The sequence below is a fragment of the Myotis yumanensis genome, unplaced genomic scaffold (assembly GCF_028538775.1).
Source record: "Myotis yumanensis isolate MYYU_CA2020_CCGP unplaced genomic scaffold, mMyoYum1.0.hap1 SCAF_16, whole genome shotgun sequence".
Lineage (NCBI taxonomy): Eukaryota > Metazoa > Chordata > Mammalia > Chiroptera > Vespertilionidae > Myotis > Myotis yumanensis.
In genome coordinates this window covers 18,284,068-18,310,538 of record NW_027223767.1, presented here as the reverse complement: position 1 = coordinate 18,310,538, position 26,471 = coordinate 18,284,068, and the positions used below count along the sequence as shown (strand labels likewise).

Genomic DNA, 26,471 nt, shown 5'->3' with positions numbered 1-26,471 from the left:
CAGTATCCAGGCCTCCCAGATGTGAGGAGAGGGGTTAGCTCAAGGGAGCTCTGAGGGAAGGGCAAAAAGGTCCTTGGCAAAGTCATACGAAGGTGGTCCTGAGGCTACAGTCAAATGATTTCCTCTATTAAATAAAAATAAGCCATGGTGAAAAGCACAGAAGAGGAAAAACGGAAAGGTAAAGCCAGGCTCATCCTCCCAGTTCTCTCCCTTCCTGTGTCCCTGCCTTGCTCCCGGGTAGACCTCTGTATGCTTCCAGATTTCTTTATACACATTTACAAGTATATATATATTTGTTATATAAGCTTCCCCCCACAACTTTACAATTATACTAACCATACTTACTTTATTCAAATTTTATACATTTTAAAGATCTTTCTATACTGACACAAATAGCCTTCATTCTTGTTAGAGGACTTTTAGCAGGAAGTCGCCCACCACCTCTCTTCCCCTAATTCCCTAACCTTTTAATGTACTGGGGAGAACTTAAACTAGGGCCAAGTACTCACACAGTGACACTCCCACCCCTGGCAAGGCCCCTCAGGTGGCAAGTCCACTCCTCAGTCCCAGGCTGGGTGCTTCCAGACGGAGGGCCGGCAGACAGTGAGGCACAGGGAACATCCTGCGGGGCTTACTGACTGCGGGTACTGGCTGGGCTGGGGGATTGCAAACGTCCATGTTGGACCTGAGCAGTTTCAGGCTTTCCAGCTCCAGGCAGGGAGGCTGAGAACTGGCTGTCAGCCTTGGGAGCAGTTTGGGGGAAGGAGGAGGGAGAGGTACTTGAGGCTGATGGTGAAGAGAGAAGGGGAGAAGTGAAAGGAGGGTGTGATGGGAGGTGAGGGGCTGTGGTGGGCAAGAGGGAGAGGAAGGTGGCCATGGGTAAAGGGGATGCTCTGAGACCACTCAACTGTCTGGGCCTGACCCTCTGGGGAGTGTGAGTGCAGGGTGGGGTGGGGTGGTATCTTGTGCGGTGCTGTGTGGGACTCCCAGCTGGCTGCCCGAGTCTGTCTGCAGCCCCGCCATTCCTGCCCTGGGACTCAGACCAGGAGAGCCCCAGGCTTTAGGTCAGCCAACCGAGGCCCAGCGTTGCTGGCAGGGGTCTTCAGGGGTTTCTGTGGATACTTTGAGACATTTTTAACAATAAACATCCTCTGTTTTGACACTGGTAACTTCACTTTGTTAGAAACCAGAGGCAGTCATCTTGTCAGGCCCCATCCGCCATAATCCACATGATTTTAAAATTCAACATCGTTTACACATAAACATTTGGTGACAGTTTCTCTGTGAATCTGACAAGTTAATCTGCTAAGAATTCACACTGACAAATAGGGTTTGATTACACCAGCCGTTGCTGATGTAATTCTGATAGGGGTGGACCTCAGGATGGCAGTGGGTTCCTGTAGGCTGTTTAGGGTGAAGTGGGGGTGGGGGATGGGGAGACTAGTATGGCCCAAGCCAAAATGTGTCTCTGCTAAGAACGAAACAGCTCTGAGGCTGGGTGGGGCCGCAGCAGTATCTGTCCCATATTTCCCAACAAGACAGGCCTTCTGCACGCCTGCCTACCTCGCCCAGAAGGTGCCCCTCTAGGAAGCTGCCTGGGAGCAGAGCTCAGGTTCCCGTTTGACTTAGCCTGGACTCCTTTTTACCCTTGAATGTTCCAAATCTGGTACTAAGGGACAGTAGGTGCAAGCCCTGTGGCAGGACCTGTCTGAAGAAGAGCAGTATGGACTCATTATCAACCCCTGGTGCAGAGGCCGAGGCAGGAGTGAAGGCTGCACTAACGTGGGTGGGAGGAGCAGTAGGAAAGAAGTCAGCCCCCAGACCAGCCTGGGAGCCACGGTTAAGAAAATGAGCAGAGGTGGGTGATGACTAAAAGACGATGACAAGAGACTACATATACAAATGGTGAGAATTATCAGCTCTGCAGATGACACTGAGCTATTCCTTCCAAAAGAAATGTCAGATTCCTGGGAGTCAGGAGCAGAAAAACCTGAGTTTCACTGACTCCAAAGGGCTGTACAGGAAGTTCCGGGTTGAGTGAGGAGCTCAAGCTCTCGCCCCCAACTCCAGCCAGCCTGTGAAGCACTGCAGCTTACCGCCATAGGGAGAGAAAAAAAACCCACCACTCACTGGGGAAGCACCTCCGCCCACGCCTGGCACAGGGCAGACATCAGGGATGAACTAAGAGGATGAGCATGGCCCAGAGCAGGGACCACTGGGGACTGTCCTCGCAGAGCAGAGGGCTGGGCTCAAGAGACTGTGGCCAGAATAAGCTACACTGAATCATAGAGACATTCTTGCTGTCAGAGAACTCACTGAGGACCCAAGAAAGGAAATGGATGCACGCCGAGTGGGAAAGCTCACTGCCTGGGGCTGGCTTCCTGGGCTAGGCCCATCCCTGCTTGGCCCACCTGACATCTCCTAGGGGTGGGGGAGCCATGACAGGAGAGCAGGAAACTAAGCTTGCCTCAGCACTGACCCCCCATTTTTTCAAACTCTCCTACAGCCAAGGGTGGCAGGACAAGGTAAAGCCGGGGATGGGTGATCTTGAGGCAGAGGCAGGCTGTACCTTTGTTGGTGGGCATGAAGTCCTTCGCCTTGTCTTTGCAGTAGTGAAGGCAGCAGGAGAGGATCAGGTCATCGTTGTTACCCTGGAGGAAGACAGCGTGAGGAGTGCTACTGGGCAGGAGGGGGTGCCAGGCAGAGAAGGCACAGATATACTCTGCCTCTGGGGTGCTGGGGAGGGTCACCTCCCAGAGCCCCTCCCATCCATGCCCTGGCGGGTCCAACTGTGCCAAGAGTGATCTATAGGACACGAATTCCCATTCCTGGGCCTCGATGGTGGCTGCCCCTCAGCTGCCCAGGTTGACTGACCTTCCTTTAGTCCCCTGCTCCTGGGGACCCTGATCTGAAGGCCGGCTATCTCCCTTTCTGCCGGGGGTCTTACCAGCTGGCCAGTGATGTCCTCACTGCGGAAGGCGATGGATTCGAGTTCGTTGCCACGGCTGGTTAGGGCCCGCAGGCAAGAGTCCCGACTCTCAAATCGCCGCTCAAGGAACTCGATGGACTTCCGGGCCTTTTCTTGCACCACACGGGCATAGCCCCCAGCCCGGTGATCTGTCTCCTGACCCTTGGCCAGGCCATCCAGCTCATTGATCACTGAGGAGATACAGTTCCACAAGGCATCAGCCTCAGCAATCAGCAATTATGTCTATCTTTACCCTAGGCCTCGCTTTCCCAGCCAGCCCCTCCCAAACCACAGAATCCATCCTGCCCCACAGGAGTCTTCCAGGGAAAGCAGAGGACCTTAGGGGGCAAGAAGCATCCCAGACTTTCCACAGTGCTCTCTCCTCTTTCTGCCTCTTCCTCCAGGCCCTGAGCTTCTCCTGGGAGGAACTGACAGGGATTTTCTGGAGCTGCTGAATTCAGAGGAAGAAACCTGGCCCCTCTATTGCATTCCTTAGTTATAGGATCAAACTGAAAGGATCCCTCAGGAGAGGTAAGGGTATGGAGCAGCTTAAAGGGAAAGAGGCACTCTCCCTCATCCACTTGGGCCCCCAACCACAGCAGTTCAAGAGGGGGCAAAGTTCTGTGCCCCATGCCCCAGCAGAGGGCAGGGAGGTTACCAAGTGGAACTCAGTAGTCATGGCCTCACTTGCAAGAGCCCTGGTATTCCCCCAAACCATGCCCTTGGCACATTCACCTCCTCTGATGCTGCACGTGTGTGTGTGTGTGCGCGCGTGTGTGTGTGTGTGTGCATGTGTGCCTGTCTGCCTGCCTGCCTATGTGTCTGGGACACGGCTTCATTTTCTGGTGAAGATTCTTTCCAAAATTCCAGCCAAAAGCCTGAGGTCAAGTGGGAAATATGCACTCCTTGGGGGCTCTGGGAGACTTTGGGGTCTGAGGCCTCTCCTCGGTGCAATGATTCATGGCTTGGGGAATCAGCATGAGCATGCTGTTCCATGGTGAGCCTGGCACTCACTGTCTGGGTATTCAGAGACACTTTCTGGAAAAGGCCCATGTGGGAACACACACCACACACACACACACACACACACACACACACACACACACACACACGATGCCCATGCTTTCAGCAACCTGAGGCTAAAGTGTCCACACAATGTATGGTTGAGGTTGGGGAATAGTGGTGGATGGGTATACGGTACAGCAAACAGAACATCAAACACAAAAAACTGGTATTCCATCCCAAAATCTGCTTTCCTGCTTCCAAACTAAACAGGCTTCAAAGGGGAAGCTTGTTTGTGCTTCTGCACCAGGCGGGGTTTCTTGATGCTGGGGTCAGGCCTAAGGAGCATGGAGCAGGTTAAAGAGCACAAGAAACAAGCAGGGAAGGCTGTTGGCTTAACCCTTTGTGCTCTGGACATGGGGCAGGAGTCTACTGAGGGAGCTTCATTAAACAGGAGCTCCCTATACAGCCCCTGAGAGTCCAAGGCCCTGCCCAGCTGAGGAAGGTTCAAAGAGGCTGGCCTGGACTGTTTTAACAGAGTTGTCATTTCCCAACGCCCCTGGGGGCCATCTATTTATTCAGCATGTATCCTCTGGGTTTTCGCATATATTTGCTCCTTATCCACCAAATCTGGCTTTCTCCACGGAACCACAAGCTTCTCCAAACCAAGGGCTGTAGCCCTGCCATTCACTGGAGCACCAGAGAATAAGGAGACCATGTACATAATAGGGGCCCAAACCATGCTGGGGAACTAAAACCCTGTAGCCTGGGATGGTGCCTGAGGCTCCTGAGGTGTCACCTCTCTCAGTTACACCATTTCCTGACCACCTAGCAAAAAAGGTGCCCAACTTACTTTCTTCCCCCTGAACATCTCCTGGAGGGAAAGCAGAGATGCATTATCCTGAAAGCTTTCCCACCCAGGACCCAGCGAGGGAAGAGGGGAGTTGGAACAACAGGATGGTCTTGTTGCTTTGCCTGCTGAAGAACAGAAATCCTTTCCTTAGGTCTAAGAGCCTGGGTTTAAGAGGTTCTGGCCAGGCCACATGGGGAGGGGGAAGGAAGACAGGGAGGGTGGAGGCGGGACGAGGGCTGCTTCAGTGCCAACATTCTCAGGTGGTGCTAACGTGTTTCCCACAACCCCCCAGGGTTCTATAGCCTCTGCAGGGGCGGATGTTTCCTGCCCTTTGTTTCCACCCTCATCTGGCACTAAGACACTTGGGACTGGGAGGGAAGGCCCAATGGAACATCTTGGCATGGATGTCAGAGGTGGCTTGGCAGGCTGACTGCCAGTCTGGTGGCTTTTCCAGAGGACAGGGATCCCAAACTTGCTCCAAGTGGCTGCTGAGAAGGGACATTAAAAACCCTGGGCTTCCCAATCCTCTCTCAGACCCTCTTCCTCCACAGCAGAGCCCTCAGCTACATTAGCTGTATCAGTTAGATTAGAAAGGAGCCTAGAGCCCAAAGCCCATCCTGGGCCTGACCTACCACAGAGCTCCAAGAACTAAGGGTGCCTAGACAGTCTCCTGGAGACAGCCCAGCTGGGCTCCTCTGGCCTGAGGATGGAAGTGAGCTAGCTGGGTTCTGAGATGCTGACCCTGCACCAGCACCAATGACCAGACAGTGGTAAGGGCCCAAGTGGCAGGAATCCATAGGCATGAGCCAAGGGCTTGCTCTGGAGGGTTTCTGTCGGCCTGGCCTTAGGGTGACACTGGCCAGAAGAATGCTACCTCGAACCAACAGAATGATCATGAAAAGCTACAAGACAATCAGACCAAAGGCATCTAACCACTTCAAAATCCTCCCAGCCTCCCTGCCAGACCACCCAGCAGCACTGCCGTTATCTGCCAGGGCTGAGTGTTTACCAATAACGGGAACCAGCTTTGCTGTTTTACTGCAAGCTTTATAAGGATAAAAACAAGGGCTGGGCTCATGCAGCCTCTGGTTGCTGGGACACAGGAGTACATTTGCTCAAGCAGTTTAAGCCATGGATCAGCCATAATAATTTGAACTGCTTTGATTATTAAACAATTTTCCTTGCCCCACACATTCCCTACTTCTCTGCAAATCCTGTCTTACACACACAGCAGGGCTCTGCCTGCCTGGCCCCTGAGCTGGGGACATGTGCGTAGAGGGGGCTGCTGTGCACGTGCAGGGCTGCTCTAGCCTGACTCACCGATGAGGGGCACCACCAGGATGTACTTCCTGCTCTCCAGAAGCCGTGCCAGACTGGCCAGGTGGTCAATGAAGCCGTTGGTGTCTGGTACGAGGAACAAGGGTCTGATCTCGAGCTCCATCTGCCTCATCTGACTGTGGTCCTCCAGGACAGCCTACAAGGACACAGAATGGTGAGTGAGCCAAAGAGTGAGCAGGCAGGAGGGTGGGTGAACCAGGCACTGACTCCACACTGTGTCAGCATCCTGCCCCCTGAACCTCTTTCCCCTCCAGAAGAACAGCTAGCCCCTGTCAGGCCTGAGGGACAGGCCCACGGGCTGGGCAAAACACTGCAATAAAAATGGACATAGACCAAATGGCCCAGGGAATGGGCGTGACTGAAACCCTGCCTAGGACTGAGAAAGGACCCGATGGTATTCAAAATAACAGGCCTCTGAAAGTAAGACCTTGTGCTAAAAATCTTTAAGGGCGTGTCTGGTTCTTTCTCAATTCAGACACTTTATATATGTACATATAGATCCCAAACAATTTGTATTTCAATTTACTTCACCACGTGTGGTTAAAAAAAAAAGTTAAACTCCAAGACTACACAAAAAAAGTGATGCTGACAACTAATAATTAATCTCAAAGTCTCCCACAGCAGCAGGAGTCCACACAGGTGACAGATTAGGGCCTGATCCCTAATCTGTGTATGTTTGCACAGAGAAAAACTCAGATTGATCAGAATTGCCAACTCCCACCCCCTGCCTCCCCAGCAGTGTCTCCTAAATATTAGTCTTTTGTGTTCTATTTGCACTCCTCTTCCATAACTCTATACAACCTACACTATTACTTACCTGATGTTTTTCTTTAAATTGACTTTAAGTCAACTCATTTTTTGCTTAGCCTCTTTTTAAAAAAACCCCACTGTATTTTATTGATTTTGTTTTTTAAATATTTTTATTGATTTCAGAGAGGGAGGGAGAGGGACAGAGCAACAGAAACATCAATGATGAAAGAGAATCATTGATTGACTGCCTCCTGCACACCTCACACTGAAGATCGAGCCTGCAACCCGGACATGTGCCCTGACTGGGAATCGAACTGTGACCTCCTGGTTCACAGGTTGACACTAAACCACTGAGCCACGCCAGCAAGGGTATTTTATTGATTTTAGAGAGGGAGAAATATCGATTTCTTGTTCCACGTATTTATGCATTCATCAGTTGCTTCTTGTATGTGCCCTCATCAGGGATTGAATCCACAACCTTGGCGTACTGGGACGGCACTCTAACCAACTGAACTACCCGGCCAGGGCGCCTAGCCTCTTCTTAAGCAATGACATCCATGGTACCAAGGGTGTGACAGCCAAGTCACATGTTTACTAGGGCAAGCTAAATTTCCATAACGGAAAGTCAAAGTGTCCCTTATGCATCATCACTGAAAAACCATCTCGTGTAGCACCTGTGGCCTGAGCACCACACCTTGGAAAGCACACGCCTCGTGCTTGTTAGTCTTATGGCTGTTCACATCTTTCAGGGAAGCTCCATGCACATCTGGAAAAAGCCAATTTTCTTCAGTCTGATAGAGCCTTATGTGTGGCAGTGGCTGTGGGTATGCCTGTCACTACAGAGCAAGGTCACTATTGTGTGGCTTCCTCTTCTGGGGGCCATGGCCAAGAACCAAACTGATTTGCTGGCATCTGCCCAGATGGCGTGCTCCCAGTGTACAGAGCTGGAGGGCACTCACACAAACCTGGCGAGGGCCTGGAGAGCAGGTCCCAGCCCCGTTACGCCCTCTCATGGCCTTCTACCACACACCAGCTCACAGGGCCACAGGCACAGGCTGGGGAGTAGATGTGCGTGCCAAGTGAGATGGGTCCCACAGTGCTGAGCCCTGGCCACTAACAGTCAGTGAGGAAGGTGCTCAGGTTTCACTGGCAATGACAGTAAAACTGAAAGGGCATGCCTCTGAATGCTGGGGGTGGCTTCTCTGTGACCTGCTGGGGACCTCTCCCTATGAGTAAGTTGTTGCTGCCACTGCCACCACAGCTGGTGGAAGGCACAAGCCACAGAACACTGGCAGGCATGAGAAATTCGGCTGAGGCCCAGTCTGCTGGGACTATTGCTCTCACCTCATTAAGGGAAAGTGCCACTGCTGCTGGCCACCTTCCTAGGGGACTTGGGTCATTCTCTCTCCCCATGGGGCTGCCAACTAGAGGGTGACAGAAATCCTGCCAAACTTGGCCTGGGCATTTTCAAATATTTCATTTTTATTGATGTAATTGACATATAACGTGTAACGGCTTGGGTATTCTGTAAGAACAGCACATGGTCCCCCTCAGATACAGTTAACAACCCTCCACTATTTCTCCTTACATTGTAGGAGCATCAGCATCCCTGGCCCTCACTGTCCCAGCTCCTGGAGTTCTCTACTCAGCTTTCCCGCTGCCAGGAACGTTTTTCTCAGTATCATAGGCCCTGAACTATCTTTCTGGGTGAGAGGGACGGAATAAGCACTGACACTGGTGAGGAAGGAACAGGGGCACTGACATCTGTGGTGACAGGGCCTCGGGGCCCTAACTGAGCAGGGCATCTATGCCACTGTCCCACTGACTCCTTTCACATCTCAGTTTTTCTGTCTCCAGAAATGACACTCCAGCCTGGTTTGCCTCTAAGGAAGTGGAACTAGCTGTCAGTTTTGACCCTGTGTGAATGAGCTCCTAAGACCTTATTCCATCAGACCTTTAGAGCTGGCAATAGGCAGAAGGGCCTTTAGGCCAGTTGGCCAAGGGACACTGGGGGCTAGCTGAGCTACTTGTGTGTTCTGATGACAGGACAGAAGCAAAATCTAGGAGCAGGGTCAAGGGAAGCAGTCTGAGTTCTCCGAGCTCTGGCTCCGGGCCAGAAAGGTGAACAGAGGCCATAGCCTCTTAGGGAAGTGGCAGCCTTGTTGGTTCCCCAGGGGTGGGGTGGGGTCAAGCTGTATGAGGGTGGTCAGAGCTGTGCTGCCATCATCCGGTCCCAGGGACACCCGCAGACAACTTCCCTTAACCTGGCTCTGCCCAGTGAGTCACCACACAACTGCTTCCTGTTCCCCACATGCCCTCATGGAGTGAAGGAGATAAAATGAAGCTGATCTCTCTCCTCCTGGGGTACCAGAGGGCCTTTGAGGGGGCGGGGGGGGATTCATACCTGGGTCATGAGACTGACCCAGTCCCCTCCAAAGAAGAGCAGACTAAGAAAGGATCGGGAGTCTGCAAGTCCTTTCTGTGGGTGTCTGTGTTTCCGGCCCTCTCTGAGTGGCGCTGTGTGTGTGTGTGTGTGTGTGTGTGTGTGTGTGTGTGTTTAGCATTTGCCCTCCCAACTTTTCCAGATTTTACCCGTCAGATTCCTGGCAGCTGTACACGGCGCCTGTGCCGGCCGTCACGTCCCATTCCGATCTCTGGGTCGCACGGTGAGAGAAGGACACAGGATGCGCAGGGAGTGAAAAAGTGATGTCGGTGGGGCGAGTGCCAAGTCCCCACTCACAGCCATGGGACGCTTGGGGAGAAGGGGAAGCATGCTGCTGTGGAGTTCAGAGGCCGGTAGTGAGATTTATTTTTGTTTGTATGAGTAAAAAGCTGCAGAAGCCTCTGGTACGGGGTGAGGGGGGCGCAACTGGAATGCTGTGATTCAGACAGACTGGCCCTGGCCTGGAATCCAGTGTGCTGACCCGGAAGGAGAGCTGCACAGGAGCTGAGACTGGCTACAGTGGTCCTAGGACTGTGAACTGAGAAGTAGGGGAAAGCTTTAACACTTTGAATCAGACCAGTGGCAATAAGGACTAAGTGGTCATAAAGTGTGAAAGAGAAAAAACTTAATTCTGTTTCTGGGAGGTGCTAAGTAACAGCTTCCTCTGAAGTAATGGAGTGCCCTTCAGCAAGCTGGTGGGGAACTGGGAGAGAGAGAATCCACAATAACATCCAATGAGAAGCTAACAGCCGTGGGTTTCCAGGAGCGGCTCTTTTAGAGGCTAAATTCCTTTTTTTTTTTTTTTTTAAATATATATTTTTGATTTCAGAGAGGAAGGGAGAGCGAGAGATAGAAACATCAATGATGAGAAAGAATCATTGATCGGCTGTCTTCTGTACACCCCCTACTGGGGATTGAGCCTGCAATCCCAGTATGTGCCCTGACCAGAATCGAACCCGGGACCTTTCTGTCCACAGCTCTATCCACTGAGCCAAACCGACTAGGGCTAAATTCATTCTTCTAGACACTGGGATGATTTGGGGATGCTAACCCACTGAAAATTGAGACACTGAGAATTACAAATAAAGGTAATGCAATTAGTTGACACAGGAGTTCTGGGACGTGAAGACTGGATCATGAGAGGTCCTTAGGTTTTCCTTCTCCTTAGGGCTCCACAGGGAGCGTGGCTGTTTCCTTTCTTCTACAGGGTGAGGGAATAATTTATTCCTGGGCCTCTCTGGGCGAGCAGAGCAGTGTCTTCACCAGAAACGAGTTTTGTTAACACAGCAAATTTCCAGTCACCTTGTATGTGAAAGTATCTAGCAAAGCGGCTGATACATGTATTAGCAGCTTAACAAAGCTCAGTTTCCTTTCTTCCTGCCCTGCTCCATTTTCCACCTTCTATATATCCAGGAGGTAAATATCTGGGGAAACCACTAGGGAGCAGAGTTGGAGGGGAAGGGGCCAGGCAGAGGGCTGTTCATTTCTATTATGAGACTCGTGGTAGTCTTGTTGTTGTTGGTTTTAACTACATGTAGGTACTTTTAAAAATGAAAAATGGAAATGAAATAAAAAAAAATAGGAGTTGGTGCCCTGACCAGTTTGGCTCAGTGGCTAGAGCGTTGGCCTGTGGACTGAAGAGTCCCAGGTTCGATTCTGGTCAAGGGCATGTACCTTGGTTGCAGACACATCCCCAGTTGGGGGTGTGCAGGAGGCAGCTGATGGATGTTTCTCTTTCATGGATGATTCTAACTCTCTATCCCTCTCCCTTCCTCTCTATAAAAAATCAATAAAATATATTTTAAAAAAATAGGAGTTGGTAAGATAACCACCAATAGCACAGGAGGCAATTCCTTCTTGAGCTGCAGAAACCAAAGGGAGCAGATACTGCATTTGCTATAGAAAGCAGAGCCACCAGTCTCCCCGGGGAGCAGGACACTGAGCATCCAAGTTTGGGTGCTCATGAGAAGGTTGTGTTTAGGATCCCTTCTCTGGAGGTCCAAAGTCAGTACCATAGAGCTTAACATACACTTTCCTTCTTTAAATTTTTATGTATTGATTCTAGAGAGAGAGAGGGAGAGAGAAACTTCGATTTGTTATTCCACTTATTTATGCATTCACTGGTTACTTCCTGTGTGTGCGCTGATCGAGGATTGAACCCAAAACCTTGGTGTATTGCGACGACACTCTAACCAACTGAGCTACTTGGTTTCATTTAAAAAAAAAAAAGGTTTCAGAGAGGAAGGAAGAAGGAGAGAAATATCAATGATGAGAGAATCATTGATTGGCTGCCTCCTGCACGCCACCTACTGGGGAATGAGCCCACAACCTGGGCATGTGCCCTAGACCGGAATCGAACCTGGGACCCTTCAGTCCGCAGCCTGATGCTCTATCCACTGAGCCAAACAGCTAGGGCTCATTTTTAAAGTTGTGAGTATGATGACTTGCTTGCTACTTCTGATTGTTTTATGAGGACTGATCTTATTTTTAAACTAGACTGTAAGGAGCTTAAGGAGAGCTGTCTTTCCTTACAGTTTCTCTAACAACACCTTGCATCTAGATAAGTGGTTCTCAACCTGTGGGTCGCGACCCCTTTGGGGGTCGAACGACCCTTTCATAGGGGTCGCCTAAGACCATCAGAAAACACATATATAATTACATATTGTTTTTGTGATTAATCACTATGCTTTAATTATGTTCAATTTGTAACAAGGAAAATACATCCTGCATATCAGATATTTACATTATGATTCATAAGAGTAGCAAAATTACAGTTATGAAATAGCAATGAAAATAATTTTATGGTTGGGGGTCACCACAACATGAGGAACTGCATTAAAGGGTCGCAGCATTAGGTAGGTTGAGAACCACTGATCTAGATGGATATATCATAGGTGCCCAATGGGCTAAAATCAAAGAATCTCAGGGTTGAAGGGCACTTTAAAGGTTGAATTTTAGCCCGGTTGGCATGGCTCAACGGTTGAGCACTGACCTATGAACTAGGAGGTCATGGCTTGATTCCCAGTCAGGGCACATGCCCGGGTTGCGGGCTCGATACCCAGTGTGGGCCATGCAGGAGGTAGCCGATCAATGCTTCTCTCTCATCATTGATGTTTCTATCTCCCTCTTCCTTCCTTTCTGAAATCAATAAAAATATATATTTTTAAAAAGATTGACTTTTATCTAACTCTTGTTCTGAGAATGCCCAAGAAGTGTGCCCTTTCTTGATAGTAAGGGAGTGACAGGGCTGAGCATGACACCTCTGAACTTGCTCCAAGCAGCAGCCTAAGGTGTTCCAGCCAACAGGCTGCCAGTTCTGTGAGAGAATAGAACCTTGTGGGTGCTGGGGAGCCAGGGAGGCAAGGAGCTGAAGCAAACCGGAGGCCCAGGCCATGGTGTGCGGAGAACCTGGAACAGGCTCTGGAATGGGTTCGAGTAGGGAGGGCGGTTGCCCGGCTCCACAGGCTGATGTGCTTTCCTGCCCTGGCGTGAACGTGCCCCTGGCCTGGTAGTGTGCACTGGCTCCCACCCTGCCTCCGACAGCTAGGAGCCAGGGCTGAGTGTCTGTCTTCCGCTAGCTTCCATACAGGTGTGGGGGGCTCTGTGCATGCCCCATTGTTCCACAGTGCCCCCCCTCCAGCTGGGTGGCAGTGTGAATGGGCTGCAGCTATATTTAGAGTAAAACTCCTGGGGCCATCACAAAGGAGTGACTGCATCTTCAGGAGGGTGGGAAGGGGACAGGGGAGTGAAGCTATTTTCAGAACACATGTCATTGCTGGCTACAGAGCAAGACTGTGGCCATAATGTGGAGGGAAACAATAGCTGTGGCCAGAGGAAGAGCCTGTTATGTTTCAGGTGGGATGTTTGCAACTGCTCAGGAAACCTGACCCCGCCCGACAGCAGCACAAATCACAGCAAAGCTTCATGGAGGCAGAGAGGAGGCGGGGGATTCACAGGGCCAGGGCAGTACGAGGTGCCAAGAGGCCACGCCTCATGCCTGGAGGAGGATTTTCAGTGACTGCTTTGCCCGGGGGGCCTGCTTAGGAATGAAACACTTCTGACCAATTTCCCAGACAAACTATGTACCCTGCTGTGGTCTCTGGACACCTCCCAAGAAAGGCAATGGGAATGAAAAGAACTGGAAAGGTGGGAAGTGGCAAGGTGGTCAGAACCAACCCAACATGAAGACAGCTGTCTCAGGCAACAGGCAAAGCCAGGGCTGAGCTTGAGAGGGTGACCTCAAAGCCCCGGGTGGGCGGATTTGGCCCCCTAGCATCCAGGGGCCTGCCTGGGAGCCGGGCCTCCAGCTGCACAGGCTCTGAGAGCTGCCCACACCCCTTTTCTGACCTCCAGTCGGCCTCACTTACCAGCCTCTGTGCAATGCCGGAAGCAGGGAAGGACAGGCTGTGAGGTACGGAGGGAGGCCGGGCCCCACCTCCCCCAGCCCCACAGATGAGCTTGGGACCAGGGGTCTAGGTTTGAGCGGGGAAGTGGGGGTGTGGCTACAGCTCCAGATCTCAGTTGGACTTTATAGCTGTCATGGGGGCTAGGAGGATTTTTTTCAACCCCATCTTCATATCCCCTTCCCCAAACATGTGTGGTTCCTGTTTTGCTGCATCTGTAAAAGGTGCTGGGAGCTGGGGACTTGCCTTACACCTCTCAGTTAACACCCCTGGAGACTGATGGAGTTCAGAGCAGTGTAATTTACAGCCCATCTCTCCCATCTTAATTCACTCGATGCTCTTCTCTTCCTTATTGTATTAGTGTGACCCAGGTACCTGCCAACAATAATGGCCTCTCTAGCTAGGAGCCTCTCCCCCACTCCCAGGACAATTTATACCTTTTCCTTGGGATTTTCCCCCCTTAAAGTAAACAAAAAGAGGAAAAATAAGAAAAGGTTAACATGGGTTTGGAGCGCTGCAGCCCCGTGGTTCTGGGCAGGGAGCCAATGGCCCGAGGGCACACACATGTGTGTGCTCTCCCAGAAGGGCCTTCACCGGCCCTGTTTTACAGCCACCTCGGCACAGACTCCAGGGTTCACGCATATGGCCAGACAGATGTGTCTGGCTTACGTTCAAGGCTGGAAAATGAAGAATTATGGAAGTGAAGGGCCCCGGGCATTAAAGGGGGGGGGGGAGAAGGGAAGGGGGGAATTTTTCCTCTGCTGAGAAATCCTCCTGTGGCTGTGAGGCTGGAGGAAGAAGGCTGACAGGAGGCAGGGCCGCCAGCAGCAGTTCATGTGGGGCCTGTTCTTAAAGGGGCAACAGCAACCCCAGCCTTGGTCAAACCACAGCAGGCCCTTGGTGCCTAGGCCTGAGCAGCCTACTCTAAAGGAGGTGGCAGGGAGAATAGGCTTTCTGACAGGGCAGCCGCTGGCACCGGAAGTCAAGCTTCATACAAGACCTCCTATTTGTAAGGTGCTGCTTGTCCGTGGAGAGGCAGAACTGAACACGGCGCTCTAGACAAGGCCACGTCCCCATAGCATATGCTCCCACATCCTGTCCTTCTCTTTTGTAACAGTGCTCACTCACACTTCAAATCACTGGCTTCTCCACTCCACTGTACACGATGGGATGGGACATTTGTTCCCTCCTGAGCCTCTGACCACCTTACTAAACTGAGCTGAAGATAGGGTATCCTATTCTAAGGAGTTCATAGTACAGTAGAGGAACAAGTCCAGAAATAAGTGTAATATGAGATGTGATGTAAGTTTCACACATGAAGTGTAAGTCAGTGCTACAAGAACACTGAGCAGAGAGAGATTAAGTCCTCCTGGGGGGAATCAGGGAAAGCTTCACTGGGGAGATGGAGTTTCATCTGGGGATTGAAGGAGGAATAGAATTTCAATAGGTAACAGGAAATGTGGAGCAGGAAAAAGGGAACAGCATGAACAAAGATCCAAGAGTGGGAAAGGAGAGGAGGGTAGTACAGTGGGGCCTTGACTTATGAGTGTCCCGACTAACGAGTTTTTCGAGATACGAGCAGTCTCTCGGTCGATTTTTTGCTTTGAATTGCGAGCTAAAATTCGGGTTACGAGCCAGCTTCAGATACCCCACCGCTAGTTGGCGCAGCGAACGTCACAGTGAACGCCACAACATCAGCCCAGCATCACGTGTCTCACTCGTTCATTGTTGATTTGACATACGAGTAATTTGAGTTACGAGCTCCGTCACGGAATGAATTAAACTCGTACGTCAAGGCCCCACTGTATTGTCCAGGCAGGAGGGCCTCGGTGTGGGCAGGCACTTTACATGCACTGTCATTCTAAGGTCTGAGGTAGGTGCTGCTACCACTTTCATTTTATAGATGAGGAAACAGGCTCAGAGAAGTTAAACACTTTGCCCAATGTAATAGATAGGTAAGGGCTCAAGGGGTTTGGGAAGAGGTTGTGAACACACAAGAAAGCCTTGAATGCAATAATAAGGACCCAGCCAAGCAAAGGCTCTGATGATTTCTGAGCAGGAGAACGGCTCTTCTGGGAAGAGAATGATGAGGACATGTAAGATGCACTGGAGGCAGTGAACGTGGCACGCAGGCTGTGGGCTGCGCTACTGCAAGAGGTGCCATTCACAGGCTACAAGGTAAGCAGCACCCCCTGGAGTTGTGCGATGCAGAGGCCTTGATTGCTATAACCCAAGTCAGTACCTGGCTTAGACTAGCAGTAGTGGCAATGAGAATAGAGAGAGGGGAATAAATGAGTGAACAGATAGATTTGATAAAAAAACAAAAAATGAAATCAGACCCAAGGGGTTAAAACCCAGCAAGGAATTTAAGATGATGCTCTAGTTGCTACCATCTATTAAGTTACTCAAGGAATACCTGCTGAGTGCCAAGTCTATGCGCTGAGACTAAAAAATAACAGAAAGAAGGAGGAGACCAAGCAAAGAATAGTGGTGAGGAAGCCTAGGTCAAAAGAGAGAGAGAGAGAGAGAGAGAGAGAGAGAGAGAGAGAGAGAGAGAGAGATATGAGGGTTTACTTGTTAAACTGAAGCTGGGAGAAGGCAGCTTCAGGGTCCAATGCTACAGGGAGGTCAACTATGATGGGGACTGAGACTTATAAAGGCAGGCACTTGGTGACTTATGATACAGATTATATAATTGCTGAGTGGAGAATCAAGAAATAGAGGTGGTGAGTATAGGTAGAACTTTTGGTGAGACCGATGGTGAGGGAAAAAAGAGCCACAGAACAGGAAGACAGACGTGAGGATGAAGCTGCTTAGTGGGCTACAACAGAGGGCTCCACAGGAGGGCTGAGGAGGCAGTGCTGGCTACAGAGCAAGACTGTGGCCATAATACGGAAGGAAACAATCCCTGGTTGGGGTGGATGGTGCTGGCAGAGGTATCACACACTGGGTTCCAGTGTGCAGGGGACATGAAAATATCTAAAGAAAGACGGATCCCAACTGATGCTTATTCCCTGCTTAGGCCGGGGCTCTGTACGATGGGTGATTGGAACAATATTAGCCCACAATGACATTTATAAAGCACATTCTGTGTGCCATGCACTGTGCTAAGCACTTTACATGGGCCGGTTTTTGTAGACTTCACAGCAATTCTAAGAGGTAGGTGCTGTTACCACTTTCACTTTACAGACGAGGAAACAGGCTCTGAGAAATTAAACAATTTGCCAAAAATCACAAAGCTAGTAAGTGGTGGAGCCCAGACCGTGGTCAGGTCTGCTTGACCTCATGCACTGAGGCCTCTGCCAAAGGTGAAGGGTGTCTGAAAAGAGCTGAAAACAGACGTTCCTAAAGGGGCCTGATGCTTCCCAAGCACATAGTTAAATGGGAGAGTGTGACTGGCTCTTCCCTGTCTGCCCTGAGCCCTGGATAAGAGGCAGAGAGCGTACAGTGCAAGAAGGCAGACCTGGAAGAGCCATACAAAAAACATGCTGGCCTGGCTGGGTGACTCAGTTGTTGGAGTGTCGTCCCATGCCCCCAAAAGGTTGCAGGTTCAATCCCCAGTCAAGGCACATACCTAGGCTGCGGATTCGATCCCCGGTCAGATTTGATCCCTGGTCAGGGCAAGTACAGGAGGCAACGGATTAATGTTTTCCTCTCACATTGATGTTTCTGTGTCTCCCTTCCTCTCTTTGGAATCAATAAGCATGCCCACGGGTGCAGCTTAAAGGAAAAAAGGAAGATAAAAGAAAAGAAAAACTTGCTGGAAGTGGAGGTATGGGTCCACAGAGGGCTGATGGTGGAGGAATCCTCGTGTGGAGATCAAGCAGTTTCTCTCTGGGAAGGTTTAGAGGTCTGCAGAGGGGCTCGGCCATCACACTGGGAATCCAGATAAGCAGACTGTGGCCATGACATTCTCCCCCCCTGAGAACAGGTGTTCTCAACAGAGAGTCCCTGGCCTCTCTGGGACTGTACGGATAAGGTTCAGGAGAACTTCAAAACTTCGATCCCAGGAGGAGGGAGCCTCCAGGCACCAAATGTGCTATCAGAACTTAGTGACAGAGAAAGAAAACGGGGTGGAACCAGACATGTGAGACTCTTCCTGAGACGATCCTGCTTACCCCTGCTCCATGCTCACATCCCCTCATGCCCCTGATGGGAGCCATCCTCCCAGGCAGGCCCCACCTGGATCTTTTCTTGGCGACGCTGCTGCTCGGCTATCTTCCTGGCCAGGGCCAGCTTCTTGGCCCGAAGCTCCTTGATGTCATCCTCGCCCCCGCTGCCTTCAGCCTCTGAATCTTCTTCAAAGTCTTCAATCACCACGTCCTCCTCCTTTGGGTGGCGAAACAGGCCAGGAAAGAGAGGATACTGTGAGCCCATGACACTTACCAGACCCACCTTTCTATCCTTCCCGCACCCCCACTCTAAGCTTCTTTAGACATTTCTTACAAAGGGCCCCAAGGTGTGAGGGGTAAAGAGAAGCTGTCACTCCCTCCCCCACTGTTGCTCCCTTTTGTACTCTAGGACTCTTTCTGAATGCCAGAGTCAGAGACCACACCGTAAGTCACTCTCACGGATAACTTTCATGTTTCTACTCACAGCTCTTCATTCTCCTTTGCACAAACTCACAAAGTCAAACTTTAGGTCTATTTTTGTTTTGAAATCACCAAAGGGGAAAACAACAGAGAAAGTTAAACAACCCAATTTAAATCTAATTCATGCTAATAATCTGATAGGAATCAATTCTGGCCAACAGCTGGGAGTTAGGCATGGAAGCTCCCTTGTCCCAGACAGCGTCAGGGAGCAGATGCTGTAGCTCAGCAGACCTTGCCCTGGTTTCTTTTTAAGACCACAGCCTGGTGGTGTCAGGGCTGGGCCTCCTTATAGGAATTCACATGACATGACCTTGCTCAGCTGCCCTACCGGAGCTTGGGCAGGCTGGGAGATAGCTGCTAGCTTGAGTCTCCTGCAGGCTGGTGGAGCCTTCCACAGGGATGGCACCTCCCTGCTTGCAGCTTCAGCTCTCAGAAGCCACTGCTCCCCGGGTGGTCCCAGGCTCCATTCCTCTCTCTCACTTTTGGCCTTGGTCAGTAGAGAACATGCAGCTGCCCAAGCAGCTTCCTTTGAGGGACAGGGTTAGCATGGGCAACAGGGAGTGATTTAGTAGGAGGAGATTCCTGTGTTTCTAACTCGATGATAATGATGACAATGATTATGACAATAATGGCTACCATTTACTGAGAGCTTAGCACTGGCCAAGGACAGGGCTGTTTTTCATGTATTAACTCATTTAATGCTCACAATGGCCTGAGAAACAGATGCTATTATAATCCCTATTTTACAAATGAACAAACCGAGGTTTAGAGTTAAACAATTTGCTCAAGGTCACAAAGCTAGTAAGTGACATAGCAGGGACTCTAGTGAGACAAACTCCAAAGTCTGTGCTCTTACTAAAAATATCAACCAGCACAGGGGTGGGGGCCTAATCTGGACGGTGAGCCCAGATCCATCCCAGAGTGGCTCGGCTTCACCGGGTCTCCCATAGCCCCACCAAGGACCTGTGCTGTACACCCTGCTCTCTCCCCTAACTGCCCATATCCGGATGGTTCTCCAGTGGGTTTTGGCTGAAAGTGGTTGGTAAAGTGTGTGGGGTAGCAGAGTCTAGGGTGGAACGACAGGTGCTTCGGTAGCATCCCTAAGCAACTAGACTGTTATCTTCGTGAAGAATGATGCCTTAAGAAGTATCTACCTCTTCTCTCCCGATCAGCTTAAGTGACTCAGTCTTGTTGTCTGAGCACAGATGAGATATCAGGATAGGGCCAGAACTGCTACTATCCTAAGAGGGGTCTGGGTGCTGTCTGCAGTTACCACTCATCTGACAACCGACAGGCTATGGTGTCACATGGTGCACTTCCAGAGAGACCCTCGGAAGGAGGAAGACACTACATATTTACTTCCTTGTTAACCTAGACTGGGGTGAGTGGAATAGGATGCCTGACTGGCCCACGAGGGAACGAGGCCTCTGCCTGCTCTGATCAGGATACACTGGGTTATCATGGGGCTCTGAGTGAGCTTGACTGAGGTCAAAGGAGGGTCAGCAAGGCTTGTCTGAGGTTTGCTCAGCTCTCACAGCAAACGAGGAAGTTCAGGGTTATGAAATTACACAGACCTGGGTAAGTAGGGTTTCCCAGGGGCCACTAACATACAAGGAACTCAGAAGGCTCGTGGGAAAAGGAAGAAGTGGGCAGTGTGGCATGGGTCACAACCTTTGTCTGGTTAATAAGACTTGAAGGAGAGAGCGTGGGGGCACCACCAAGGTCTGGGACCAGAGAACTGGTCTGTTCCCTGTAGGAGTGAAAGAACTGTGGCTCAGCCCCTCTCTCTGGGCCTCACTTGCTTAACTTGATTTGGCATTGCAGGCTCCACTGGCCGGAGGACATCTCTTACAGCAATCCTGGAGAGCTAGCCTTCCTGACCTTCCATGGCTGCCTCAGCCTCCCGGTGTGGGTGAGATAACTGACTTAGCACTGCCCCACCCATGCTTCCCTGCACAGTACCCAGGGCTTGGGTGGCACTGCTCTGTCCCGCCTGAAGCCTGGACACCCCGATGGCTTCAGCAACCCCACTGTCTCCTCCCATGCTGACAGCTCATTCTTTCCCATTATTTCCTGCCCAGGTTTCATCTGGGGAGTCTGGAATTGTGGGCTCAGCTTTATCCCTGGAACTACCTCTGTCCTGGAAGCTGAGCCTGTATCATCAGGGGTGGGGTGGGGTTCTCCAGCTATTCTAATGAAGCCAGTCCAAGACTGCGCTCTGAAGACTGAACCAAAGGTGGCCACTCTATCACTGTTTCAGATCACAAACGACAGCTTCCAGCTGACATCTGGCTTCCCTGGCCTGTTGCTGATTTCATCCCTGCACCCCACCCTGCTCCACCAGGCGCTTGAGACTCCTGCGGGCCAAATGACTGTGTTGGCCTACGGGTGACCTGGCCTCTGGCTGGAATTGCTTCCGTCCCTTCCTTAAGTCCCACGTTCCTTCCCACCGAAGTCCCCTCTGTCTTTAACACTGTGGGGTAAAAGAAGGTAAGAATCAAACATCAGGCAAAAGTGAGCTGTGTGCACACACACCCAGACAGAGTTACCCACACCCAGACACACAGCAGGGCAGCTGGCAATGATATTAAACACACACATGTGCCAACACCGCTACACACTCACATTTACTCAGAACCCACAGACGGCAGGGAAGCTGGAAGCAGTGTTCAACTTAAACTGACACACAAGCCCAGCACCGACAGACCCACGACAGCAACCACCCCCAGAAAGACACATACATGCATGGCAGGGCAACTGCCAGTGAGGTTTAGCAGGGGTAGGTACACAGGCTCATGCGAGCGCACACTACAGTGAGCGCACACGGTTTGGAGTGAAGCAAGGGCTACAGGAACAACCAAGGGCAAACAAACAAGAGAATTCCTTAATCACATCAGGATGTGCAGGAGGGAGGGAGGGAGGGAATGAGGGAGAGAGGGTAGGGCGGGGGAGGGGTGATTTTCCACACGGGGCCAGCAATGTCAGCTCTTCCTGTACGTGTGCTAGAGGCTGGAGTTCAGGCCTGTGCTGCGCTGAGCTCCACACATCTATAAACTTGATCCTCAGCCTGAACCCTAACACCCCCCTCCACTCCCTTTCCTAAGCCTCCGGAGCTGCACATTATTAAACTCTTTCTTTCCCTCCCTTCTCCAATGCAACATTAAAAAGAAGCATCTGGAACTCGTAGCAGAGATGGAGGCACTGGGGTGGGACTGGCAGGAAGGGGCACCAGCAGAGTGCACTCTTGAGAAGTTGGCTGGTCACGTTAACATTGACACTGCTCTGAGTGGTTATAAATAACCAGGGGTAGAAGCCGAAGCCATGGGCAGAGCAGGGCTGGAGGGGGAGGAAGGGGAGCCTTCCCTCTGCCACAGCGGGCTCTTCCCGCATAGTACCTCATCTTCCAGTTGTTTTCCCTCTTGGCTTCCCATTTCCTTTCCCATGGTGTCTGGGACGGGTGCCACTGACACATATTTTCCACCCTTGAATGCCAGCAGAGGCTCTTCTTGTCCACAAAGGGCTTCCAGAAAATACTTCAGCACTGTGACCCTTTTGCAGTCGGCTGCAATAACCTACAGGGCAAAAGGAGAGAAGAAAAACAGCATTTTCTGAAAGGGAAGATGAAGATGAGAGACACTGTTGGCAGCGGAGCACATAAGAATGTGTCAATGTTGCTGGGCAAGGGAGACAGACTGAGTGTGCGGTGTGCGTGCATGTGTGACACGGTGAGCAAGGGCCAAGGGGTGAGGACCAAGATCTTCTAAGGGAAGAAAGTCACTACTGTCTCTCCTTAGGTCATCTCGAGGGTAGCAGACAACCCCAGAATCAATGACAGGTATCCTCTGGGGTTGTGCCTCCCTCCTGCCCCCCGAAGTCCTGATAATAACAAAGAATAAATTAAATTCTTTTAAGTTTGGTATCTAATTGATAGAAGGAAGGGTGGAGTGCCAACCACTGGTGGCTTTCACAGAACACAGCTTTCTGGTACCCCTCACAGCCACTCTCCATTCTTTTCCAAGCTCCCCTCTCGCCAGACTCCCAAAAGGAGAACTTTCAGCTGAGTGCAAAATGAATGATGAGGGCTTTCTTGGCTGTTTCATTTCAGCCAGATCATTTTGGGCTTCCCCTGGCGGGTTCTGCCCCACCTAAGAGCTTCTCATACTCAGAGACTGGGCTCAGGCAGGAAATTGTTGTCAGGAGAAGGGAGACAGGCAAAGCAGGTGGGGGTGTTTCACCAAAGCTCTGCTCCTCCAGGGTTCACGCCATCCTGCTCCCATGTGGCCACATCAGCACATAAGCCAGTGCTGTCAGAGAAGCTGGGGCTGATTTAGCTGAAATGAAATTCAATATCTTAAGCAATCGTCAAATTTGTAAGTGTCTCAGATGAAGTCTCCATAGTCACCTTGTCTGGGGTCCTTTTCCTGTGAGACCACACACACATGGTGGCCTCACCTGCAAACCCATCTGCTTTGCTTGCACCCCCTCATGCCCTTCTCCATCTCTGGCCTCTGTGGTCCTCTCCTCCATATGAAAGGGCACCCACCAAGGCAAAGGAGGGGGCCTATTTGATCTGAAGCTCGGAAGCTGGTGAAGGCCAATCCACGCAGGGAAACACACTTCAGTGGTCAGATATGCCACAGGGTGGCAGCCCGTTCTCATCATCACTGACTCTAGCCCATACTGAGTGTCCCCTGCCCCCTCAAAGCTTTCCCACTCCACAATACGGTAGGGAATTCTATGTCTGAATCACACAGTAAAGTATGAACCTGGAGTCTGTCTTTGATTGTTGCTATTTCACAGGTGCATTTGTTACTCCTTCACTTGGACAATAACCCCACTGGTGGCAAAGACTACATCTCCTAAGCTCCCCTTGCCAGGGAGTGGGGCACACAGGAAGCTCACAGTAAGGACTGACAAGCACAGAGAAAGTCGGCTGAGTACCATCAGGAGCCACCAGGCAGGCATGATCCCTGTTCCTGGGACACTGTGGAAACGAGCACCACTCTATCGCAGGTGCTATGTGACTCCATCCTCTACCCCCTTTTCCATCAAAACCTGCTATTCTCCCTGCAGAGGAGTGGCTCCTGCTCACGCCATCCTGCTCCCATGTGGCCAATGGTCCTGGAATCACTACAGGCCTGAATCTCAGGCTATGCACTTCAACTACCTCCACCTGAGAGGCTAACCTAAAAGGTGCTCAGCTACCCAGATAAGGCTTTGGAAAGAATAGCTGTCTTGAGCTTGGAGTGCCTGGTCCTGGGCTTACACCTCCTTGAAGGAGGAAGGAAGCTCTCCTTGGACCAGGGCAGGTAACCATGGATTCCATTGCGTGTATTCAAACATGTGATGAGGAAGGCTAGAAATACAGAAGCAGGGGCTAAAAGGCATTAAAGAACAGAGCTGAAATGAGTAATAGCCTGGCAGGCAGCACGCACAGTGGCCTCCCTGAATCCCCAGCCTCACACTTGCAGAGGAAACTTCTGCATTTCCACAAGACTGCCAGTTTCCTCTCTGTGGTCTAATTTTAACCACCTTGTCGTTACAGTGTGTGTCAGCCACCTGACCCCACTATGACCTCTGACCTTATGCCCCAGCTACTGCTTGCACTATGGAGAATTATGTAATGGGTCCAGGACTTTCCTTTTCGGTATGAGGCTGCTACTGCTGAATGGCAAGGAGGTGGGGGCTTAGGGGGGAGGAGGACAGAAAAGAAGCTTGCCAGGGTCCTTGGCATCACCCGGATGGTGAGAGGTTATGCTGGCACTCCTGTAATGTGCAGCAGCAATCCACCCAGAAGAGGAGAGTGTGCCCGAGCGTGTGTGCTGACGGGAGGGCAGGAAAATTCCCGCTGTTAGAACATAGGCTGGGTGGCATTCTGAGTGGCTCAGGAAGTGTGCAATTCCTGGCCAAGAAGGAGAAAGACCACATGTGTGGATGTGGATTTCTGGAGATGGGGATTTCCAGGGCACAGCGGGACCTAGGGATGCAGACATCCTGAGCCTGCCTGCACACATCCTTAGAGGATCACTGGGAACTGTCATTCACAGAGACTAAACAGCACAATGGAACGCCCCCCGCCCCCCAATAGTCCCTTTTTCATTTTCACTCCTTTAGAAGGCACCTGCTTTCCCCTGAGATTTTGTTTACTAGGGCCATTAGTCCCTCCACGAAGGGCAAGGGCACTCTTGGCTGATTCTGAAAAGGGCTTTGATCCAGTGGGGTCTTTGAGCTGGTGCTAAGAGGCCTGAAAAGGATTCTACCTGTCTGGAGAAAGAAAAGTCACCCAACCTTTTAGAAGAGGGTCCCTGTTGCTTTGCAATCCAACAGGCAGGGGACCAGCCAAGATTGTACACAGTCTCCTTATCTTTCCAAAGTGCACTGTGGGTGAAAGACATGGGGTTCTAGCTATTCGGTAAATGGGGAACCTAGAGGCACAAAGTCTAGGGCTTGCCCAGAGGCACAGAGAAGCCTCCTGTCTCTAGTTTGCTAGCATGCCAGCTAAAGCATTCTGCTTTGTGGTATGAGAAATGAGCCTAGAGGGGTGAGGACCCTAGAGTTTCACAGATTGATGATAATATTCTCCTAGACAAAGCCTCCAGCACTTGAACCTGGGGGACAAACGTTTAAATATGGTAAATAAGAGACATCATGATGGAAGAAGCCCTTCAAACCACCCACAAAGAGCCAACTCTGAGATAATTTTTGGCTGGCCCAGGAGGACTTCCTGGTAGGAGAGGGGTTAAAGCTAGGCTCCCTGCTTGGAGAGGAAGGAGTCCAGATGAACTGTATGACATAATCCCCACAACAGCTCTTTTCATGAGTATATTTTTCCATCTTGTATCAATGAAAAACAGAGAATGTAAGTGGTATGTACATTGTAGCTCTGGGCAAACTCTGGATTCTCTAGAGGGGAGAGAGCTGGGCAGCATGGTGTTCCTTCCTCGTCTGTTAACAGGTTGTGCTGGACTGGGGCTAGAGGTGGGAAAAAGGCTGCTGGCTAGGGAGTGCCCCAGGAAACCCGGGACCCTGCACCTTCTCATTGGCAGTCATGGCCTTTCTGGAGGGGGACTCACTGCAGAGATTATTAGGAACTCCAGAATTAATGGACAAAATGTCTTACATAAATCACTCCAGTCATCTTTGGAAACAAACTGGGGCTTTAGGTCAGGGAAGAGCTGAAAGCAAGGCACCCAGAGAAAGCCCCTTTTCCTTCTGAGGACCATCTGAGGCAGCGTGCCCCGTCAGTGGGAACTGAAACCTCTAGCTTCAGGGCTCCAGTTATCACCCGATCAGGTCCACACGCAAAGAACCAAGCAGAAAGGAAAACTGAAAGTGAGATGCGGCAAGGCGGTGCAGGAGCCTGGCCAGTCCCAGGCTCAGTTCCTTAGAAAGACAGAATGTGAGCATGCATGGGGGCAGGTGGAGGCTGGAGTTAAGAGGAAGGTTAGATCTTGAGGAAAGAAGGAAGAAACTTCTAGGTCCAGAGAGAAGAGGGAAGGCAGATTGAGTTACTGATCTTGGGAACCTTAGGGAATGACAGATAAGCCAAGAATGGAGTTCTCTGAAAACTGGTGACTCTCCACAGCCACTCAGCAGAGGGCATGCCCACCTTGGGCAGAGATGCCCAGGTAGAAACAGAAAGAGAGATCTAAAAAAAAAAAGAAAAAAGAAAAAGAAAAAGAGATCTAAGCTGTCTTATGGAAGACAGGGGAGGGCGAGAGAGAAAAGGAACTGAGCACCAGGCACCAGAGTCTGCTGTAGTCTGAGTTGTAAGATTTAATACACACACCTCAAAGCAGCCATGGGGAAGGGAGGACACCTCCCACCACTACCCCAGTCTAGCAAGGGAACAGGAGGCTGGGTCAGAGAGTGGAACCAGGCTCCTCTGGATGCAGACTCCAGGGAATGAGAAACTCTTTTATCTTTATGGGTCCCCGTTTTCTCCATACAGACCTCCTGGAAGGCATGAGCATCGTAGTGGTTGGTTAGATTTTTCAAAATTTCTTTTTCTGAGCTTTTGATTTGAAGGGAATCAGAATTTAAACGTGCATTATCAGCCAGTTCTATATTTTTTGGTCTTAGAAAGTCCTGCTTGTTATTGCTCCTCTGGTTAAAGAGAAAA

General features: G+C 50.8%; 1 protein-coding gene across 1 annotated transcript in view; it reads right to left on the bottom strand.

Annotated features, from left to right (window-relative positions):
- Positions 1 to 26,471, bottom strand: part of SMG6 (SMG6 nonsense mediated mRNA decay factor) — a 214,971-nt gene that overhangs the window by 2,188 nt on the left and 186,312 nt on the right. Inside the window, exons 14-18 of the mRNA XM_070394713.1 lie at positions 21,745 to 21,921; positions 17,940 to 18,086; positions 6,144 to 6,297; positions 2,948 to 3,159; positions 2,570 to 2,651 (exon numbers count right to left, since the gene is read on the bottom strand). Coding sequence (XP_070250814.1) covers positions 2,570 to 2,651; positions 2,948 to 3,159; positions 6,144 to 6,297; positions 17,940 to 18,086; positions 21,745 to 21,921 — 772 coding nt within the window. The remainder of the gene's footprint in view (positions 1 to 2,569; positions 2,652 to 2,947; positions 3,160 to 6,143; positions 6,298 to 17,939; positions 18,087 to 21,744; positions 21,922 to 26,471) is intronic.